At 30.6% G+C, this 22097-nt stretch overlaps 3 protein-coding genes across 3 annotated transcripts; all 3 read right to left on the reverse strand.

The window, feature by feature from the left end:
- Window positions 1-44: 44 nt before the first annotated feature.
- Window positions 45-2460, reverse strand: LOC107476369 (casparian strip membrane protein 2-like). The gene is made up of 3 exons (XM_016096162.3): window positions 2121-2460; window positions 1225-1348; window positions 45-269 (listed from the first exon to the last, which is right to left on the reverse strand). The coding sequence occupies exons 1-3, from the start codon at window positions 2369-2371 to the stop codon at window positions 51-53; spliced, it is 594 nt and encodes a 197-aa protein (XP_015951648.1). The 5' UTR covers window positions 2372-2460; the 3' UTR covers window positions 45-50.
- Window positions 2461-3294: 834 nt separating this feature from the next.
- LOC107476183 (probable UDP-N-acetylglucosamine--peptide N-acetylglucosaminyltransferase SPINDLY) lies at window positions 3295-11321 on the reverse strand. Its single transcript, XM_016095946.3, has 18 exons — window positions 10917-11321; window positions 10078-10505; window positions 9127-9288; window positions 8833-9008; window positions 8645-8720; window positions 8182-8310; window positions 7932-8051; window positions 7764-7832; window positions 7593-7674; window positions 6928-7022; window positions 6220-6284; window positions 5658-5856; window positions 5282-5476; window positions 5080-5174; window positions 4834-4969; window positions 4523-4740; window positions 4309-4436; window positions 3295-4160 (listed from the first exon to the last, which is right to left on the reverse strand). Exons 2-18 carry the CDS (start codon window positions 10486-10488, stop codon window positions 3697-3699), a joined length of 2820 nt encoding a protein of 939 aa, XP_015951432.1. The 5' UTR covers window positions 10489-10505; window positions 10917-11321; the 3' UTR covers window positions 3295-3696.
- A 5037-nt stretch (window positions 11322-16358) lies between these two features.
- On the reverse strand, window positions 16359-17248 carry LOC107476370 (uncharacterized). The gene has a single exon (XM_016096163.3). The coding sequence runs from the start codon at window positions 17168-17170 to the stop codon at window positions 16511-16513; it is 660 nt and encodes a 219-aa protein (XP_015951649.1). The 5' UTR covers window positions 17171-17248; the 3' UTR covers window positions 16359-16510.
- Between the last annotated feature and the right edge of the window lie 4849 nt (window positions 17249-22097).

Consider the following 22097-nt stretch of genomic DNA (forward strand, 5'->3'; position numbering starts at 1 on the left):
ACACTAACACACACATATATATGTAACTTAATTAATCAGCAGAAATTAAATCAATGCTTCTTGGCAATAGCCAAAGAAGACATAACAATCAAGAACATGAAGATGACAACAACAATGAAGGCAGAGACAACAGCTCCACTTGTCTGATTACAGAAATCACTGTATTGGTTACAAATTGCAAGCCAATTGGAGCTTTGATTCCCATTGTGTGCTAAGTATACTACTGATGCAGCTGAAGCAGCACCAGCTGTTGCTAGAACAAGAAACACCTACAATAATAATAATTATTTCATCAAATCATTAAATAAATATCATAACTAAGATTTCAAGAATAATTAATATAATCAAATTAAGATATATTATTATGAAAATCTTTTCGTTGGTACCAAATATAGTGCTTGTTTAGGTGTCATTAAATTGATATAAAAAATGATCTTTTTTATTGAAAATAGATTTTTTTTAGCATATTTGATAAATTTCTAGTAGTAAAAGTAAAAATACTAAAAAAATAAAAAATACATCTTTTTTTGAGAAGTTACAATTTACATCTTTTTTTATAAGATTTTTTCTTTAAAAAAAGATGTTTTTTACGTAATAAATAAATAAAAAATTATTTTTATATGGTTATACCCAAACATAACTGATAAATAAAAAGATTTTTTTACATGAGATATCCAAACATAAAATTACTTATACTTTTCTATAAAATCTATCTTTTGAAAAAAGATCATTTAAAAAACAGATATTTTTTTAGAAACTCACCTAAACAAACTCTAGAATAATACTTTAAGTCAATCTCTAAAAAATTTTATTTTAGCCAAATATTTTAGTCTTTAATAAATTTTAATTATAAAATTAGTCTTTAATCCTTCATTTTGTTAGGTATTACTAAAATATTTTGACAAATGGATTCCAATGTTTCTAAAATCTTTTAAAATACTTAGATTAATACTTTCAAATAGACGAGAAATTCTGATGTAAAAATTGATTTTTCTATTAAAATAAAAAATTAGTCATGAAATTAATAATTAAAATTTATTTAAAATGTCAAACTAAAAATTCTTTGAACTGACTTGGAGTATTACTCAAATATATAATAAATAACCTTATGGATAAGTTGTCTAATGCAAAAAACAACTATTAAAAAGAAAAAAATGATTATTAATTTGAAATATATAATTTGTTACTAAATAAACATATATAAGTGATGAAAGAGGTTATTACAGAGTCTAGGATGATGAGGAAGAGTCTTGGTGCAGCTGCATGGGGACGAATGATAGCCACAATAGAGAAAGGCAGTGATAGAACTAAGTACCCACCCACCAATGCCATTCCAATTACCAAAAACCTGCATTCATTTTCTTAATTAACCATTCATTTTTCTATTGTCTGAAATAAATATCGCTTTATGTATCCATGTATGATTATGTTCAAATATCTTAAATTTTTAATCGTGTAAAGCATATTTTTTAACTTCAATGTTTATAATTTTTTTAAAAAATATCTTTAACATTTAATTTTATTTAATTTTGTTTCTAACGTTTTTTTATTTGTATCAAAACTATTCTTAAAAATTTTCAATTTTATTCCTGACATTTTACATGAAATTAACGTTTAGAAATAATTTTAACAAAAATAAAAAAAATATTAAAAAAATTAAATACAACTAAATATTAAGGATATTTTAAAAAAAAAATTATAAACACTAAGGACAAAAAATATACTTTATCTATTTTTAATCTATTGATTTAGTTAAAACAACATTTATTTTAAAATAAATGGAGTATTTTTTAAGTGACACAATAAATATGATTTCGTCTAAAAACTCAAATTTTTTTTCAATCGTAATCCTAGCGGAATCCAAATGAATGAGATTTAGAATGTTATTGATAAATAATTGACTAATATTAACTAATTAAAAATTAATTTTCTATACTTATTTTTTAAAAAATATATAATTTTCCTCTAAACTATCTAAAATATGTAAATTTATCTGATCTCAAACTTTCTTAGCAAATTCATAAAATAAAATGTGAGTCAACATAATAATTAATCTAAAACCAAATGCATAAACATAACACAACTCTAATAAATAGTACAAGTTATTAAACATGACATACGTGAAAGTGGTGAAGCTATCATAGCTAGCTTCAAACTGAAAGTACTGAGTGAAGAAAGGTAGTGTCTGATCGGCGGTGGCCATGGTGGCGGCGGCACCGAGAGCGGCCGCCACGGCACCTAACCTTAAAATAAAATCCATTATGGCCAGCCCTTTCTTCCACCCTCCTGGCCTTTGTGGTGCACCAAGCAAAGGTGCTTTTCCCTTAATAACATTGCTTGATTCTGGCACAATATCTATGGTGCTTGACATTTTTCTTTTTTGGCTTTGGAAAATTAGGGAAACTTAATTAATTAATTAGTATATAATATTATATAGTAGTGTCTAAGGATATGTGAGACTGTAATATGAATGGATGTGTAAAATGGATTGAATGTTTTGAGTTTATATAGAGAATTAGGGGGATCATAAACATTTGGAAAAGTCAACTATATGATTCATGAGAAGTCAAGTTGAGTTGTTTGGAAACCATTTCCACTATTAGCTACTTTTTTTTTATGACATGATAGAATAGAGAAGTTAATATTCATTTTATTTATTTATTTTTTCTCCTTCTTATAATAGACTTGGTTTTCTGCCAATGAGTAATAGCTCAAATGGCATAGTCTCCCCATACTCAATTAAGAAGTTGCGGGTTCGAGTCTCCTATCTTTAGTAAAAAAAAAAATAGACTTGGTTTTCTTGAAATATGTACATCTAAAAGTAAGTGTTAATTGACAATAAATATAATTTACTAATAAATATAAAAAAATTAGTGTTAAAATGAATATTATTGTAAAATTTAAAAATTATATATAAAATAAATATTGACACAGGTTATGATGCATACATTTGTAACAGAGACACCAAAAAAAAAAAATTAATGTGACAAAGGTATTTAAAATTGTTCAAAAACTAGACTTTATTTTACAAATCAAATTAATCTCTTCATTTATTAATCATAGTCAACCAAACCATGCAAATTCTCTCTAATCCATTAATCCACTAATCTAATATAAAATTAATAAAGCCTCAAGTATATTGATTGGTCAAAACAACCTGATAAAGCCTTCCTAATCCCTTTAATCATAATTTTCACAAAAAAAAATTATTGACAACTTTGGACCCAATTATTAAAGTATTGATCTTTATATGAATAAATTGCTAGTTTTCACAAGATATGGCAAAAGTCAATGTTGCACAAAAGCCTACACCATTAGAACAATTATCATTCATGGAGGGAAAGAAAAAATGAGTTACAATAGCCAAGAGATGTTCATTCAAAGCAGCATCACCTCTTTGCAATTTGCATATTATCATATTAGCACTTGAAACACAAATTTTGACAACACTTGCCCTACACTTTCCTGCTAGGAAAAAATTGCCAATCTATAATGCAATTTTTTGTTTCTTTTTTTTTTTAAGAGGGAAAAAAAAACAGAAACTTAGGGATGCCTAGGTTGCTACCAAATACTCTTCCAGCAGCAACATCAATATACATTGTGCCAACCTAATACTGAATCCTATTTTTTTGTAATACAGTTCCAACATCCTTGAATCACTTACATAAAGGACTCTCAGATGAACAATCCAAATTTTCAACTTGACCCCACAATTCCTTGCTTACTACTACTACTACTACTACTATGATTCAATGACCCTCCATTTTCTTCACAATTATGAATGCTGAGTTTGGAGGATTGTTGCATTGAATTTGAAGTAAATCCATTAGCCTTGACCGATTCAGGGTTACTACCCTCACTTGAGGTTATGACCTTTGCTGGCTTGGACTCTTGGTTGGACGTGTCGCTCGTTGAAACGGGGTGTTGCAACGACTCCATTCGTTTCAAAGACGGAACGTCTCCTTTACAATATCTGCGCCACATTTGCCGGTATGTTGACTCTAGGCCGAGGATGAAATTCGCTCCGTCGCAAAGAGGGGACTTGGACATGAGTTCTCGTAGACTCATTCTCAAATTTTGTAGCGCTGGAATGTCGGACGCCAACTTTAGGGCCAACTTAACGTATTCGTCTTCATTTTTGGCAACTAAATGTCCAAGGCCTGAAAATTCGAATTCCAAAGCTATGCTCAATTACACGACTTAGATCAGCCAAGAAAAAATTTTTGTGCCAAAATGTCAGCAATGAAACACATGAAAAAAGTACAAGTTTATTGGGAAACACCCACAAATTTTCTGAGAATTTCTTACCAACATTGCTAAGAAGACTAACGCCAACGTTGTGAGCATGTACTGAACCAGCCATTGTAACACATGGAACTCCCATGTATAAAGATTCACAAGTTGTCGTCGTTCCAGCATATGGAAACGTGTCCAAACTACACGAAACGACAAAATAGTTTACAAGTTCAGTAAAAAACACAAGTTATCTTCACAAACTTAGAATGCAAACAACAGATATTACCTTATGTCCATGAGAGAATAGGCTTGCATATGATCATGGTTGAGAAGTATAAGGGGCAGAAGATCAACACGGAGCGGTTCCAAACCTAATTGCTCTAGTGTTGAAAGAAATCTTTGTCTCACACTTTCACAGCAAAATGGTTTACATTTCACCACAAGGCGAGAATTCGGGATTGCACACAGTATCCTTGCCCAAACCTGCAATACTTTAGGTGTAATCTGTCGAAATAAAATAACATGAGTTAGAATATGCGTGATTACTTGACTAAATAAAAACATTTCGTATTAAATCATATATGTATAATACACTACCTTCGCCAGATTGTTAAAACTGCCGAATGTGACGAAGCCATTGGAAAGGGCAGGAGTTGGAACAATAGGACCGGCTTCGGGAGAAGGCGTGTAACAAAGGAAACATTCTGGTAAACGAACTAGCTCTTCAACATGGCTGAGATATAGAAGTACCATTAGCAAACAAACTAGAATAATCATAATACGAAATAAGTGCTCTGAACAGATTAACGACAAGAAAGTACAGAAGTTCTAGAGGAGATCTACTTCTGCTTTGTTTCAGGAGGGTCCACCAGAGAATCACTGATTCTATAATCAATTGTTGGCAATCCGGTGGTGTTTGGATAACCAATCCAAGTCACCTGCATGTCGAGCACTATAGGTTAAATTTTTGCAGAAAAAGAATCAAATCTACTACTAAAACAAAAGGAAAGAGTTAAGAGTCTCCATATAGATGTGAAAAAAACACCTGAATCGGAGCAGGTCGACATGCCATCATCCCCAATTTGTTATTTGCTGTATGGCCAGTAAGTTCTACCAAAATATCAACTTGATCTTCTCTAACCATTTCGGCAACCTTCTTTTCATCGGTCCCATATATATCTTTCCAGATCCCACCCTTCTTTAAGACTTTCTCTCTAAACCGAATGGTTTTAGCATCAGCCTGCAACAACACAAGAAAATCAATTATCTGCCAAAAATAGAAAAAATTACGACAGCAGAAAACTATGCACCCGGAGTTATCAGAAATGATGAAATGTAAGCCAAGACAACAACTATGCAGAAATGCATGCCGGGACAGATGAAACCAATGCGTTTTTCACAGAAGCATTTATAAACGATACCTTGACAACTGCTGAATAAACAATCACTTTATAATTGGTGTAGTCATGATATACAAGGGGAGCTTCAATGAAATACGACACAGAATGTGTAAAATAGTCAGGAGATACATATCCTATCACAAGAGGACGTTCAGGATCTTTTGAGTTGTTCCATGATGTGAACTGCGGATATAGCCTCATAAATCTCCTGCCCCAGTCCCTGAAAGGAAACATTTCACTTTTAATAGTGCCCAAGCTACACATCTTTCTACCTTCCACATTAAGTGGATTTCATGCACAAAATAGAAACTACATGAAGAAAAGAAAATATGACACTACAATTTTTCTAAAGTAACTCTAAAAAGACTTCCTTCAAGACTAAAAAGTTCATTCAACCAATGAAAGTTGATCGAGAAGTCAATTGAAGTACAATATATCTCATCACCAGGGAAAGTTATCTATATTATCAAACATTTATGAAGAAATAGCAAAGTAGTTGACTAGCTAAAGATGCCAATCAAGCAGCACCAATGAGGCAATAATCGAAGTTCGTGAAAATAAGTTCATAGGAGAAAACTGCAACCTGTGAGCCTCAAAAAGCTTGTCATCATTCCCTTCATCAATGTAATTCATTGCGAGCAAGCGATTCTGCACATTAAAGTGGATTTAAATGAGATTCCAATTAATATATGGACAAACCTCCAAGAATAAAATAGACATCGGAAGAACAAAATTCAGTCGTCCATAGCTTGTATCACAACACAAGCTAGTTTAAGAGAAAGTTAAAGTAATACTACTTACATTTTTTATAGATAAGTTAGTTTCAAAATTAACATTCAAGTATTCAACTGAACCACCTTTTATTATTATGGAAACTTAAGACTCCTTAGTCCCTCAACTTATCTAAGGAATCCGACGAAAACATAGAATCTTCTTTAATCAAGGATACTAAATATGTATCTAGGCTTCCCATTTAAGGAAGTATCAGTAGAAGTAAGACAGAAGTGAATTTGTTAGCAGAATCAGATTTATTAACATATAGGATGTGACGCTTTACACTAAGAAAGCATACACCAAAACCTAAATGGAGCGAGAAAGATTCAGACAACACCATAATAAAAAGCATCATCCATCACATCCATAAAAAAATGTGAAACACTTTGAAAGTTGAAGTTGCTTGATAACAATGAAAACAAAAGCACCACCCAAAGTTTCAATTTCGGACATCAAAAGCATCAATTGAACAATGAAAGAGAGAATGAAAAAGTGGGGGAAAAAAAAGGCACCAGACCTGGCCAGCATTTCGTGAGTCAGGATCAATCTTAAGACATTGCTCATAAGCGTTAATAGCTAAAGCAATATCACCAGCATCTCTATAAAGAACTCCTGCGCAACAATAATACATTATATTAAGTGTATGCAGATGTTATAGAAGTTCTTCTTGCTTGAACTTTATTAAATCATATTTTGTAACTGAACATAACGAGAAACGTAGAATCTTTTGGCCAAGAGAGATAACTTGCATAAGTCTAAAGACAATAAATCACACGTATTCAGAAACCCCTTCCACACTAACTGCCATTCTAGTTATCTTCACCTAAACAGTAATATCATTTCAACATAAACTTTGTAGCCAGCATTATGTTTGATCTCTTGTACATAAAATACCAAAATGCTACTATGAAAATTGGCCTATCGAAAGAGAAAGTAGACAGATTCACTTGAACCAACTTAAACTTTTTTTTGTAAACCTTCTCCAACCATCTAAGTCTATAATGTTACATTGTTACTGAATCACGGTTACTGAGAAACCTGATGAAGATTAGCAAGTCCAACTATACCTATTCTAAAATTATGCTCCTTTCAAAAAGAATTAAATTGTAGACAAAGACAACCACATCCATGTTCAAACCATAACGAGCAAACAAATAAATCATAGGAAAAAGGAGAAAATACCTAGGTTATTGTATGCTTCTGCATATGTTGGATTTGCCATGATAGCTTTTTCAATCATACTTGCAGCAGAATCCATTTTACCCTGGAGAAAGAATGGAAAACACGCAGAGAATCAGTTACTGAAGAAACTTCTGATTAATCCCAAATTAAAAAAATTACACAATACCTAACCTGGACAGTGTATACAACCCCAAGGTTATTTAATGACTGTGAAAAGTTTGGTTTGATTGACAATGCAAGCTGCACATAACAAAAGGACAAAGTTGTGATAACTGCTAACAAAAAAATGCATTTTGACACGAGCGTTACAAAATGGACATGATTATCATTAGTCATTACCTGATAGCATTCTACAGCCTTGTCAAGGTTGTCACGATCTTTGTATATAACACCTAGATTGTTACAAGCTTCTGCACAATGTGGATTGAAGTGGAAGGCGAGTTCATAGAACACAATAGCCTAAACAGTATAAATTGATTTTCCATAAATTCGATTAGTCATAGAAGAAGTTGACATTTGTATCATAATATAATATGATAAGTTTATATCTGCAACTGGAAAAATAGTCACGTGGGTGTGTAAGACATACCATATCAAATTTAAGCATCTCCCCATACGCAACCCCAAGATTATACATGGCATCGGCATAATGCCAATTATAATACAAAGCTTTCTTATAAAAAGCCACACCTCGATTGATATCTCCTTCCAGTTTAACCTATAAACCAAAACAGTGATTTAGGACAATAACTGGAAAGAAGATAGTATATTAGTATGAAAACTCGACTTCCCTTCCTAATTCAGAAGGAACAAGGAGAAGATATTATTTTGTATTTCCAGAAAGCCACTTCGAAATTGTGCAAAAGTAATTTAAAGTACAACAGTCACTAAGCAACAAACTGCGGATTCCATGGCTATCAAAAGTAAATAACTTTGTGTTAAAGAACCATAGTGTAAAGTTTTACACAGTTCTACAATTTTTACAATGTATTACCATTGCGTTATTATTCATGCTGATAATAAGATTATACGTGGAATTTCACGAGCATCACCTTTGTTCCCAAGTCGGTCAAAGCTATAGCCATATTATTCTTTGCAATCTCAAAGTTAGGAGAAACAGCTAAACACCTGCCACAGAACATGGATTGAACATAGAAGCCAACATCAAAAGTCAATAATTCAACAAAAATATTAGATGCAGAACTTGGTTCCGAAAAAGATAATGCAAGCTGTAGATAACCTCTCATAACAAGTAATAGCCGCTTCTAAATCACCACGATTTTTGTAAATCACACCCATATTGCAGTATGCTTCAGCATACATAGGCCTTTCTGATGCAGCCTTTTCATAGAAAGTGAGGGCCATGTCATATTGCATCATTTCAGAATAGACCACGCCGAGGTTATAATATGCTGGCTGCAGGAACACGTTGTACGGGAGGAAAGGTATTATTATGCAGACAAAGCTAAATAAATTTAAAAAAGGGATATAGCATTCCAAAAAGGTAAAATGATTGGAAATGTAAGAGAATTACAGCATAACGCGGATCTATTTTGAGGGCTTCAAAATATTTTTGAATTCCCTCTTGTGTGTTTCCTGAGAGCTTTATGTTGGTACCAATATCTGTTAAAACAATGGCTAGGCATTCCGCAGCTGCTTTATACGATGGATCTACTCGTAAAGCCTTCTGATATGACTGTTCCAAGTGCATCAAATATTATCTCAGTTATGACTTCGAGGCAAATTTTCTACTAACTTCTTAAAGCTCTAGAATCGGAAATATACATTATAATGAAGTACAATGACAGTTAAAACTTTGTGATATTAGCAAACAAAATGTAATATTGAGGTTATATAGATTAACCTATGCATCCCAATTCCCAAACATCATATTCTCACAATACAGGAGCCAGAAACAGCTCTGAAAATTTTAAGAAGTTGAAACCGTACACCTAATCTATACCTTCATCCTTCAAGGTAAATCGAGCCTTACTAGTTAATGAAAATGGATCCTCTCAACTGAAGTCACTAGACCATTTAAACTGTGGATTTTCACTGTTGATTGGATACGCTTGTGGGATACATGTTAGGGTCCACCATGTGGTGAAAATTCACGCTTGATATGGTCCAGTGGATTTTACAACTGAAAGGATCCATTCCCATTAGGTAATGTATTGAGGCTGTAACAAGAATAGCCACTTGAAAAAGTATGAAAAAATTACAACCCTTCATGTTTCGACACTACTTTCATAAATTACTAAATAATTGTAGCAGTCTTCGTATCAGAATTCCCAGTCAAATACTACATCATCTAAACGTATATTTCTAAAGAAAAGCCAGATGGTAGATCCACTCCCAAGGAGCTAGCTATGCTTATTCTACATCATAAACGGCAACAATCATGCCGCATCATAAACAACCGAAATGAAGAAAACAACAATGCTGCGGAATTTATCACAAAGCTACTTAACTGGCATGGACATACCTCAGCTGCTTCCACAAGGCGACCTTCTTCTTTGTACAGGATACCACAGTGCGTGAGAGCGCAAGCATTTTGAGGATCCAATCTGATAGCCTCGGCAAAACTTTCAAAAGCAAGCCTGCCCATATTCTGCATCTGCAAGCATATCCCCTTTCCTATCTGAGCCTCCACATTTCCACTATCATTGTCAAGGACACGTTCATACAAAGCAAGAGCATCGACGAACTTGTTCCTTGACCGTAAGATGTTCGCAAAAGCAAGATCATCATTCCCTTCGCTTTGCTTATCCGCCGAACCAACATCCACACCAGAGCCACCAGTACTTATAGAATTCTGAGAGACTTTCAAAAAACCATTGTCTTTAGATAATTCCTTTTCTCCCCCATTCCCATCATTGTTTTCTATCCATGCCATCTGAGCACTACACTTCCCTAAACAAAAACAAAGCATATCACAGACACTGTTATTCTTGCACTCTGATGAAACAATACAATACCGTGTTTGGATCAGCTTAATTTTCAAAACAGCTTAAGATCAAAATCATGAGACAATTTCCAAAAAAATAAAAGTAAAATAAAAAATCCCAAAATAAGATGTTACTAAACATGCCTTTAATTCCATCCAAATGCAATAGAAATGGAATCAAACTGAAGAAGTGACCATCAAGTAACACTGTTAAGCATCATGAACGCAAATTGATCAAAATCCCAAAACCCCCCAACAGTGAAAACAAAACCCTAGCAAGTAACTACAACTAACTAACATTGAAGATTTCGAACAAAAGAAGACCAACATAGCAAAGGTTAGATCTTTAGCAACAAAATTAGGGCATGGAAACTTACAGGGGAAGCTCCAGAAGCGTCTTCAATGGATGCAGGAAAAGGGCATGGGCAAGTTGGAAACTTTAATCATAAACCCTCAAAAAAACAGCATCTTGGGAAAAGGGGCAGTTGCAATATAGAAAAAGCAGAAAGAAGAAAATAAACAATGAGGAAAAGAAGAGAGAGAAGAAGGAGAGTGGTGAAATGAAAGGTTCTACAATATGAAGAAATGAAGGATGGGCATTCAAGAAGACGAAGAAGGTTGTGTTGTTTTGAGGGGGTTTTTTTTTCCTTCTTTTCTCTTCCCCCTCCGACAAAGAGAAACAGTGGTTGAATGTGTCACAAACCCAGAAAGAAACCCTCTTTCTCTCTCTTTCTCTGACACTGTTCCTTTTGATTACAGCATTGGACGCAATTGCATAGGGACAACACAAACTTTGTTGTTCCTCTTTTAACCCCTTTTCTCTTTTTTTTTTTAATTTGCCCATTTATCAATGATCCATCATCTTCAATTATTACATCAACTATGGGAAAAAAAAAAGAAAAAAGAAAACATGGATCTAAGTTAAGTGTAATTAATTAAGACTTAAGAGTTTAATTTTGATACACTTTTAGTGTAAAACTAGGGGTGTACATGGGTCGGGTCACACTGGGTTTGGCTTAACCCATATCGGCCCGAAATATAGATCGGACCTAATGTTTGGATTCTAACCCGATTTTAGATCCGATGAAACCTATGCACATTCGGGCCGGGTGAAAACCGGATAAAAACTGGGTAAAAACCGGGTCTTTAGCATGTAAAAATCACCTAATCTCTAACCTTTATTTCACAATTCACATAGTAAAATTCACTTAAAAAAATATAACAAGAACCAACAATTCTCTAAAATTAAAGCATAACCATAATCAATACTAATATTGTCTAACACCAAATATTTAAATCAATACAAATAACACAATATTATGCATTAGTGTAAAGTGTTATGCATTTTAAACATAAAACATTAACTTATAATCTTATAAATGACTAATAACACAAAATATTAAGGTTTCAATATTTAAATTCCACATAAAAATAGCCATCATCCAACATAAAATATTAATTGTGTATGATGACCGGGCCATCGGGCCAAATTTGGACGACCCGAACTATGGCCCAGACCCGACCCGAAACAATGACCGGGTCTATCTTTGAGACCTTTACCCGACCCTAGACCCGATGAAATCACACTAAATTAGCCCCTAAAGTGTTCGGGACTGAACGGGTCTTCGGGCCGAGCCGGGCCATATACACCTCTATGTAAAACGTTTTACTCAATTGTACAATGATATTTATTTTTACTAATGTGAGATTGTGTAATTAAATGCACGTGTAAAACTATTTTACAGTGTATCAAAATTAAATTATTAATTAATTGGAGTACCATAAGCTTTATTCAAGCATCAATAATTTAAGATCAATTGTTAAGAATACTAAAATAGAAAGATTTTTTATTTTATAGAAAAAATAAGATTTTATACATTGGATACTACTAAAAACTTCATAATTAAATATTTTTTCTATATTGTTATTCTACTTTGATATTTTTAACAAGTGCTCTTGAATATGTATGAAGAAAGAAAAAGAAATAGAAAATGTGAATATTCTTAGTGACTCTTAAAATTAGATGGAGATAAAGTAGAAGTACTTTATTAGAAAACTAGAACTTTTAAAAGGATAAATGATTTTTATTTGATTTATCTAACATATGCAAACCAAAACAATAGGGTGCAAATATGTAATAATTAAACCTCAACATACATTATACATGAAAAAATAAAGGGGGGTGAGATTTGTGGTGTGCATTATTTATGTTTGGTCACTTGTTTTGGTACTTATTTTACCAAACAATTTTTGAGGTTTAGATATTAAAAATAATTTAATTAGTCTTGAACAAAAATTGTACCTTCAATGAGAGCAAATTACTCTAAATTTGTTAGACTCTAAACTTTATGTATGCTAATGAAGTAATGATTAATGTCTTTATTCTTATGTGGATTATATCATTAATGATTTTGAATAATCAGTTGAAGCCATGAACATAAAGAGGAGTGGGGAAATTGTTTACATAAAGTTTAATATCTTTACATAGTTCCTTAAATTCAATGACTAAATTAAATCACACTTTTAGCCTCTTTTTTTCCGCCTTTATTGGATTACCAATATAATTATTTATTTAGAAACAACTTGAGAGGAGAAAAAGGGTAGACATACTTTGAGGCAAAGACATTAGTTAAGAATTAATTATTTGGATGGAATACATGCAATGAAAAATGTATAAAGTGATAAAGTGAAAGGTTAATTATTATTAAATTTGTAATTTCTATAAAATATATATTTTATTATTTTAATTTAAAAGTGATTAATTTTTTATTTTTTTATTTTATTAATTTTTTATTTTAGAGAATTTTAATACAAAAGAAATAAGAAAAGAAAAATGATATATATTTTTTATTTTTTATTCTTAATATTAAAATTAATTGATAAAAAAATTAAAAAATTATTTTTAATATAATAAAAAAAGTGTATAAAAAATATATAAAAAAGAAAAATGTTGTAATCAAGCCCAAAACGTGACAAACAATGTTGGATGGACTTTTCTCAATGACATGGACACATTTCTCCACCAATTAGGACAAAGGGTTCCATGGCTTTTTCTAAGATGGGAAATTTGATGCATATAATATGTGTTAGGCAAATGTTAGGAAAACGTGGATATGCTATAAATAGATTATTTTCTTAATGACAATGAACACATTATGGATCTTAAAAAACATGGAATTAAATTATGACTGAATTTCTAAAAGTAGTGCCGTTTGGATATTAAATATGACCTATTGATAAAAAGTAAGAAGTATATTAAATTTTAATGTGATAAAATATATATAAGTAAGAAGTATAATAATTTAGATTTTTTAATTAAAGATAGAACTCATCTATTAAAAATGATTAATTATTAGATTATCACAAGGACTAATACCACAAGAAAAAGTGAGATTTTTAAAAAATAAATTACAAAAAATATTGAACATAATCAGAGTTTTGGGAATATAATGTAAAATGTAAGTAGGTAACATAATTATATCAATTATTGAGAAGGAGAACAACAAGAAAACAAAAAATTGTTGGACAAATCAACCAAATACCAATCATAGTTCGTAATTCATATACTTATAATACCAGTCATTTAAATATAGTTATGATAAGTTTTAAAAAATATTGGTATAGGAGTATTCAACTATTTTTTTTTACTCTATTCATGTTTTTGTCTTTATTAAATTTAGTGAAAAATACCAAATGAAAAGCGACAGAAATTTTAAAAACACACCCACTAGTTTATTAAAACAATAAAATTTCTTAGTAAAAATCTTGTTTTTTCCTAAAAACATTTTTTAGGAAAGAAGAAGAGAAAAACCTTGGGTTTATTTTAACAAAAATACTCATGCATTATGAAATGAAACTGAAAATTGATACAAATTTTATAAAATTTAAGGTGCCTTGATTTGTATTTTCATTTTTTGTTTTATTTTTAGTATTTTTTATTTTTTTAATTTTGTAAAGAAATAGGAAGTAAAAACAGAAAATAAGATTTTATTGTTTTCACTTTTTTCTTTACAAATTTAAAAAAACAGAAAATATCAAAAATACAAAATAAAAAAGCAAATCAAACACACCCTTAACTTTTACAAAGTAGGATTACCTCTGTTTTTTCTTTTATTAATTTCTAAATTTAAATTGGCTTGTTTGATTTTAATAAAAAAAGGTTCATGAATTAGCCAATTAGGTAGGATTCTTTTTGCCCCAATGTGTTATGACCCTAGTCCGAGGTAAGGTAATAATAGCTCAAACTTGGATCTAGATTTTATTAAGCTTTTATACCAGTTTTTCCAACTATAAACTTTTTGAGTTATTGGTATCTTGTTATATTCTACATGTAATTCAAGTAATTAATGTTAGACAACACTAATAAACACCCTGTTTTAATCAATTCTTTATTTTATTTGTTTGGGGTATATCACAAGGAAAGGGTTGGTGAAAGAACCAAGTTTGCGCTGACCTTTGATTCATGTAAGCACAAGATTTGTCCTATAATTAAGGTTTCAAAAACTCAATTTAGTACTTATAATAATAATAACAAGGAAGAAATATTTGTAAGCTTCTAACCCATTTAATACATAAGTAATAAAGTACACACATATGATCATTTGAGCTTAAAATATATATACATTTTTTAAATGTTAACTATCATAAATAAAAATAAGTTCCTATGTACCTTCTATCTTTTTCGGTCCCCCCAACACATTTTTCACTCTAGCAAATTAAGGATTAGTCCAAGAAAAAATTCAAATTTCAATACTTATTTAAATAGATTAATAAATTAATCACTAAATCAACTTAATTTGATTAGTATAAATATACTTAAAATATGTAACAGTCTGTTGAGGTCATCTCTCTTTTCTTACTTGATGGCTATGGCATAAGAAGAGGCTGTTTTCATTAAAAAATAAGCACATATTATTATAACACAAATAATTTTTGAATTTTTTTTACATAGAGTCATAGACAACCACAAAATAAATAAATAAAATTGTGAAAAAAAATACTAGTGGTGTATTTTATATACACTAAAATGAAGTTAAATTTTCCATTAAAAAAAAAGCTTCAAAAAGCATTATAGAAAAGGTCAAATGCTTCATATTCACTCGGCTTGTCATATACAAAACTGTTTATTCGGTCCCGGAAAAAACAACAAAAACATATAACCTTAAACAACCACTAATCTTTGTTATCTCTAATGATGTAAAGTTAAATAGTTAATAGTGATTATCTAAGCAACCACTAACTCATATTATATTATATTATTCATAATCAATTCAATCATAGAGTACGACATCATAATCGACACAACAGCTCTACCTAATCTTCAAGATCTATAAAAGCTCAATTATGTTGATTCATTAATCTGGAAAATATGTCTTTACAAAACCTTTCCTTAAGTTGGTTTAATAGAATAATCATATAATATAAACATATAAATAATCATCAATAATAACTATTGGGTTAGCCAGTCTAGTTTATTTATCTATTTAAACAAATATTGCAACTGATTAATAATCAATTTATTTATCTATTTAAACAAATATTGCACCTGATTAATTAATCATTCACCAGCTATTTGAGAAAATATCATAAAAAATAAAATATCACTTATTTAAGTAAATGAGTAGATGTCAAATTAGTTTTTGTCAGCTGAAATAATGAGAAATAAAAAAAATCAAGCCTCTCTATTTTATTAATTATTATCAAATATTGTGTTTTATTATATATTTTATTAATAAAAAACAATATATAACAAGAGATCACACTTGCTAATACTAATTTAAGAAAAGAAAACGTTGAGAGAACATTCCCAATTCAAATAACTAAAGTTCTTGTTAGTCACCATAAGTGAAGCTATCAAAATTGAGCTTCATCGAATTAAAAGAAAGAAAAAAAAAACACTAATAATAATTAATTAACTTATTAACTTAATTTTAACTGATTAATATTTAATAATATCATTACTTCATTAGTATCAATCAAGAAAACCGGTTTTGCGCCAAATTGCATTTCTCACTTGGCGAAGATCTCTTCCTTTGAGAGTTCTACCGACGCCTTCCAACACCGAAAACGACGTCGTATTTGGTAGAGCGCCGGAGCTTCGCGCTACGATCTCGTGCGGCGGCAGCATTTCGTCATCGTCGTCGTATCCGTCGTCCACATCGGCAAGATCGCCGGCATTCTTTCTCGTTTTTGCTGCAGCAACCGGAACCTTCACCGGATCAGACTGCTGAAACTTCCGGCCTCCACAACCGCCGCCGGGAACCGATTGGGAGAAGTAACTGTCGCCGTTCGGCCTCGGAATCGAAGGAATCGTCATCGTTGACGTCGAAGATGACGACGGTTTCCGGCGAAGAACTGCTAAACGATTGGATTCTGGTAACGCCGCGAGGATGCCGGAGTTTTGGTGGACTCTCCGGTGGTCGTTGTTGTTCGCCGGTGGCCATGCCGAGAACTGATTCTCCAGCTCGGAAGCTTCGTCGGCGGCGTAGAAGAGTTCTGCTTCATTGAGCTCATCGCCGGCGGCGGATGCGGAAGGTAAATGTGAGGGTGAAACGGCGAAGAGGCCGAGGAGGCGGTCAGAGGAGGAAGATGGTGGTGAACGGCGGTGGCGGGAACTGGCAGTGAGATCCATTTTTTTTTTAATTTGTTAAGAAGAAAGAAAAAGTGATAAAAAGAGAAAGCAGAGAGGAGAGAGAATGTGTGTATCTATCCGTGAGAGAATGTGTGTATCTATCCGTGAGAGAATGTGTGTATCTATCCGTGACTCTGTGTGATGTGGCGAAAGTGTGAAGAGACACAAAACGAAGAAAAGAAGGTCTTAAATGCCATCAAGAATGTGGTGGCAGTGTGGCACAATCACAAAGAAAGAGAAGAACAACATGCATTTTTTTAATTTTTTTTTTACCATCTACTATAAGTAATGACTAATTTCTTGCTGAGTCATAAATATTTGATAAATTACCTAATTTTTTAAAAAATAAATAAATATTGATATATATACGATAAATTATCTAATTATTTTAATAGTTAATTTTAATATATATAATATTATATAGGCTTAAATAATGAAATGAAAAAAAATGGATATCATTATCGTTTTGGATTTGGAAGTGGTATTTGTTTGGATTTGAGATTTGTGGGATCCCACACGTAAGCTATGGAAGTTGAGGACATACTCCTTACAACACGACACGCATGCTAAGTAAGGGTAAGGGGGATGCCATTGCTTCTTATCCATTGATATTTAAAATTTTAAATAGCATGTTAGATTTCCAACTTCTTTAATTTCCAAATAATATTATTGCTAAAGATTATCGGATAATAAAGTGATTCAATGGATAATTACTTCTCAGTGTTCATGGGTTTAGTTTTCAGGAAAACCGCTAGTTACAAAATTATTTTTATAAGAATTAAATTGTGTTTGGTTTGACTATGTTAAAGGTAAGTTAAAAAGAATACTTAAAAAGGATGGATTAAATTTACGTTTAATAGTATTTTTGCCAAATTATATATTGTAGTTTAAAAGGAAGTATTAGGTGAGTGAGTGTTATTTTAGGCTAAAAAATTTTAATATGAATTTTAGAGATGTATTTTATTCGTAAATAGAGGTTTTTGGTATATATACAGATGGATAGATGTTGTAGGTAGTACTGAATCAACACACAACTAACGTGTTGAACATCTGACACAATCGTATGTAATATGTAGGTAATGTGTTGTTACGTGGCGCATATTCGTTCAACATACATGTAACGTATTGTCACGTAACGCACATCTATTTAACACGTAAGTAAGTGTTAGACTGTTTTTTTAATATTTCTATAACTCTATAAAACACCTCAAACACCCGTATTTAAATAAAACATTATTTTTTATATTTAAAATAATTTTTGATTATTTTATCTCAAAAACACTTCTATTAAAATAGGTTTTTCCAATAAAAATGTTTATAAATAAGTTCTTATAATTAAGTCTTCACTTTGTTGTTAAGAAAAACAAATTTTTATTAATAAGTTCTTATAATTAGGTCTTCACTTTGTTGTTAAGAAAAAACAATAGAATATGCTTAGTGGCAATAGTTAAAATGATTTCTTTTATTGTGTAACTTAGGAATTTAATTAAATATTTTTATCTAGTATAAGAATCAAATTACAAAACTTTAATATACAAATTAAATTGGATATTTAGCGAAATGATAGGATCTTATAAAGTAATAGACATATAGTTAGATAAATTAAAAATATTATTTATATATTAAAATTAATTATTATGTATTTATATATAAATTATATATTATTTAATTTAATATATTATAGCATGTATTTTATAAATTTTAGTATATACGTAATATAGTTGTAGATAAACACCAAAAATAATTTTAAGTTTGTCAAAAAAAATTGAATAATTAAAATTAATTATCAATTTAGACAACTAATTATTATCGTTAACAATAGATGGATATAAAGATAAAGGTAAATATCCTATTCAATCTCTGATTTTTTTTTTTGTGAGACATTTCGTATTTTAATAATCCTTAAAATTCAATCAAGCCCTCACTTATTAAGAAAAATAGACAAATTGATTCTGTTACTAAATGACAAACGATTACCTATTGATGTGTTTAGTAACAGTGCGAGGTGTTAACCCTAAATGATTGTAAAGACTAAATCTTCTTTCGATTCGTAGTCATCCCAACGACTCAACCATCATTTTTTTTCGTTCCCTTCTTCTCTCATTTCACTACCTAATTCGAAATGATTTGGGATTTTATGATTTTCTTCGATTTATAAACTTTAGTTGTTAGGTATCTTTTGTGCTAATTTCGTTCATGTTGCTTTTTAAGGTTTAATTGGTTTAGTTTACTAAGCTAGACTTAAATAAATTGAGTTAATATGTGCAGCCATTAATGATAGGTCTGAAAAAAGAGAAAAAAAAAGGAAAAAGAGAAAAAAAATAAAAAAGAGATTTTTAATTGTTGTAACTATTTAGAGTTTATACTTAATGCTATTATTTAATAGGTTAAATTATACAATTGGTCCCTATACTTTTAGTGAAATTACAAACTGGTTCCTACAATTTAAAAGTTTGTAATTGAGTCCATAAAAAGAATTAAAATTTGCAATTTAGTCATTGCCGTTCAAAAAATGTTTAATTTAACAGAATATTCTCTATTTTGAACATGTGAACTGCACATGTGATAATAGGGACCAATTTACAACTTTAATGAAAGTATGGAGACCAACTGTGTAATTTAACCATTTGAAAATGACCAAAAATTTTCCAGGCTATCTGAATCCACCCCGCTCCTCCCTTCCCCAACTCTCTCACTCTCACTTTCTCACTTTCTAAAATGACACCCCAACCCCATCGTTCTCTATCTCTCACCTCGGTTCATAGTCGCTATGCCGAATCCACCGCATTTGTGCTCACGAGTCAGGTCCGCCTCCTTTATCCATCTCGCCTCTCTCATACGACAACTTTTTCTTCTCTTCCAATCCTGATGACTTGCATCATCTACCCCTTTATCTTACCTAAAAGGACCATAAAAAGAACACAAATGTGCCACGCCAATTCAAGTGCCACTTGAACACCAAGGCGTGCCACGCCAGTTCAAGTGCCCAGGGAAGAGGAGCAAGAAGAGAAGGCTTGGGCGTGCCACTTGGGTTCGAAGGCGTGGCATTTTGAAAAGTGAGAAAGTGAGAGTGAGAGAGTTGGGGAGGGACGGGGTAGGTTCAGATAGCCTAGGAAGTTTTTTGTCACTTCAAATGGTTAAATTACACGGTTGGTCCCCATACTTTCACTAAAATTACAAAATTGGTCCTTGTTGTCAAACATGTACAGCTACATGTTCAAAATAGAGAATATTCTGAGAATATTCTGTTAAATCAAACATTTTTTGAACGGTGAGGACTAAATTACAAATTTTAATTTTTTTTAGGGACCTAATTACAAACTTTTAAAATATAGGGATCAATTTGTAATTTTACTAAAAGTATAGAGACTAACTGTGTAATTTAACCTATTTAATATGTTAGTAGGTAAATCATTTGTCGATAACAGAGGTGAATTTTTTTTTTTTAATAGATGAAAATTTTATTGAAATTTAAAATTACTTAAAGTGCATTATATTTTACGAAAAAAAATCAATGACCAAAAAAATATTTACCCTAATAATAATGATAATAGTTGTTAAAGTAAAGGTCACTAGCTATCACACCTAATAGCGATGAACTTAATTATTGAAATGAATAACTTTTTTTACTAGTTAAGATAACATAATCCTTAAATAAAAAAATTGTTTACTTAAATGGCACGGTATAAAATCTTGAAGATGGCACAAACTTTATCTATTCCAAGAAGCATGCTCAAAATAATTAAAAGGAAATTTGCTTAGGGAGCTCAAGGTGTCAGACTCTGCATCTGGATAAGCTGAGGCTAGTGACTTGGTACCAACCTGTGACGCATACATGCTTTTCTTTATATATATTTTTATTTATTTTTTGTTTTTTCTATTGAGAAGAAATATATATATTGTTTTTGTTAAATTATTAGATGGATAAGATATGAATTATGAGTTTAAATTTTTAAAATTTTAAATATTTATTTTAGAAGAAAAAATATAATTTTTATTCCTAAATAGTTGTTTTATATTTTTTTAATTTTACTTATGAAATAAATAATAAAAAATTATATTTTATTCTTTAAAATAAAATTTTAAATTTAAAAAATCTAAATCCATGAATTATATATGAAAGCTTTAAATATGATTAGATTTAAGAAAGTTTTAAGTTTTAACTTGAATAATTACACTCGATTGGATAAGCAAAGAGGCAAAGATTAACAAATGACTCTAAAAGCAGCATAGTTTAAATTAATCATTTATTTATATATTTGTTTTTTCGTTCTAAATGTGGTTTTTAATATATTTAAGATGTTCAGACATTAATTAGATTATCTTTTAGAAATTAATAATATCACTTCTATTTTGATAAAATTACTCTTTATTTTTATAAATTCATATAATTATACAATACAAAAAAATTATATAAAGGGTAATATTCTTAAAAATAAAAGTGATATTGTTATTTTTCAATTTATTTTGGCCAATAGCCCAATAATAATAGTAATTAAAATTTAACATGGGAGGTTAACAAAGATTAAAGAATTATATGATTTTTTAATACAATTAAATTTCTCCATTTACAGTATTGTATAATAATATTCAATGAATCTAATAATGAATTTTTCCCTCTTACATCAACTTCTGTTTTTTTTTTCTACTTTGTGTGCAAATGAATCTAATAATAATATTCATTTTAATTTAATATCCGAACATGTATTTATTTCACAAGAGACTAGTAGATATTTATAAAATATCTATGTATAATATGCCCATATTAATTATCAACAGTGTAAAACTTTAATTGAACATTGACTTAATAATGGGAACCTAATCCATATAAGTAAATTAACAAATATAGAGGAGATAAATCCAAGATATTATATGTTGACATTAATCTAACATTTGCTACCATATGAAAAAAAAAAGTCATGCTCTT

Source organism: Arachis duranensis, chromosome 2, assembly GCF_000817695.3.
Source record: "Arachis duranensis cultivar V14167 chromosome 2, aradu.V14167.gnm2.J7QH, whole genome shotgun sequence".
NCBI lineage: Eukaryota > Viridiplantae > Streptophyta > Magnoliopsida > Fabales > Fabaceae > Arachis > Arachis duranensis.